The 754-nt window shown below is 41.1% G+C and overlaps 1 protein-coding gene across 1 annotated transcript; it reads right to left on the bottom strand.

Annotated features, from left to right (window-relative positions):
• Positions 1–4: 4 nt before the first annotated feature.
• LOC107735356 (adenylate kinase 2, mitochondrial-like) lies at positions 5–367 on the bottom strand (the record flags this gene model as incomplete). Its single annotated transcript, XM_016547063.1, has 2 exons — positions 5–196; positions 284–367. Coding segments are annotated over 2 exons (276 nt in total), but the record flags the coding sequence as incomplete, so codon positions are not given.
• Positions 368–754: the final 387 nt, after the last annotated feature.

The raw sequence follows: 754 nt of genomic DNA, 5'->3' as shown, positions 1-754 counted from the left end.
AGGTAGCAGCAGAGAAGGCAGCAAGGATGGAGGCAAAGACGAGGTTGGGGGACTGAGAAGCATCAACAGCAGTGTGGAGGCCGCGGGCACTGTAGTACTGCACTAGAGGGGCCGTCTGCTTGTGATAGGACTCTAGTCGGGAGCACAGAGTGGTCTCGTTGTCATCACTGCGGCGAATAAGAGGCTCCCCAGTCACCTGTGGATATATGGATCAAACCAAACCTTTACAACAATGCTCATAGCTGCCCTGCTAATAAGAACAACACGGTTTTTGTTTTCTCACATCATCCTTCATTGGCTCTTTGGGAGGGTTGAACTCTTCATGGTAAGATCGGCCACTGGGCTGGTGAATGAGCCTGAGGAATGAAATGAATTATGTTCAGCAAAGTATATTTATTTTGTTACTGTACTTTAGTACATGTTCAGGTATCTGTACTTTTTATTTTGAGAAACTTTTACTTTACTACATTTCAAACTAGCATAAAATCATACTTTTTACTCTACTGCATTTCATAAAAAACATAGCGTTCCTCATTCTCTTGAACTGAATAAATTGCCACCCGCTCTGAGTGGCGTTACTTAGGCCAAAATTTAGTATCGTTTATTGTAAAATAAAATCATATAGAGGTTATGACAGCCTATTCAAATGCTTGAATGTGGACTTGAATGCAATAATAATAAGAAAGGTTTCTTGAATAGCAAACCAGCTTATTAGAATGATTTCTGAAGGATCATGAGACACTGAAGACTGGAG

The sequence above is a fragment of the Sinocyclocheilus rhinocerous genome, unplaced genomic scaffold (genome assembly GCF_001515625.1).
Source record: "Sinocyclocheilus rhinocerous isolate Xijiao unplaced genomic scaffold, SAMN03320098_v1.1 C36001662, whole genome shotgun sequence".
Taxonomy (NCBI): domain Eukaryota; kingdom Metazoa; phylum Chordata; class Actinopteri; order Cypriniformes; family Cyprinidae; genus Sinocyclocheilus; species Sinocyclocheilus rhinocerous.
Note: the sequence above shows the minus strand (reverse complement) of the source record. Positions and strands in the feature narration are given on the sequence as shown.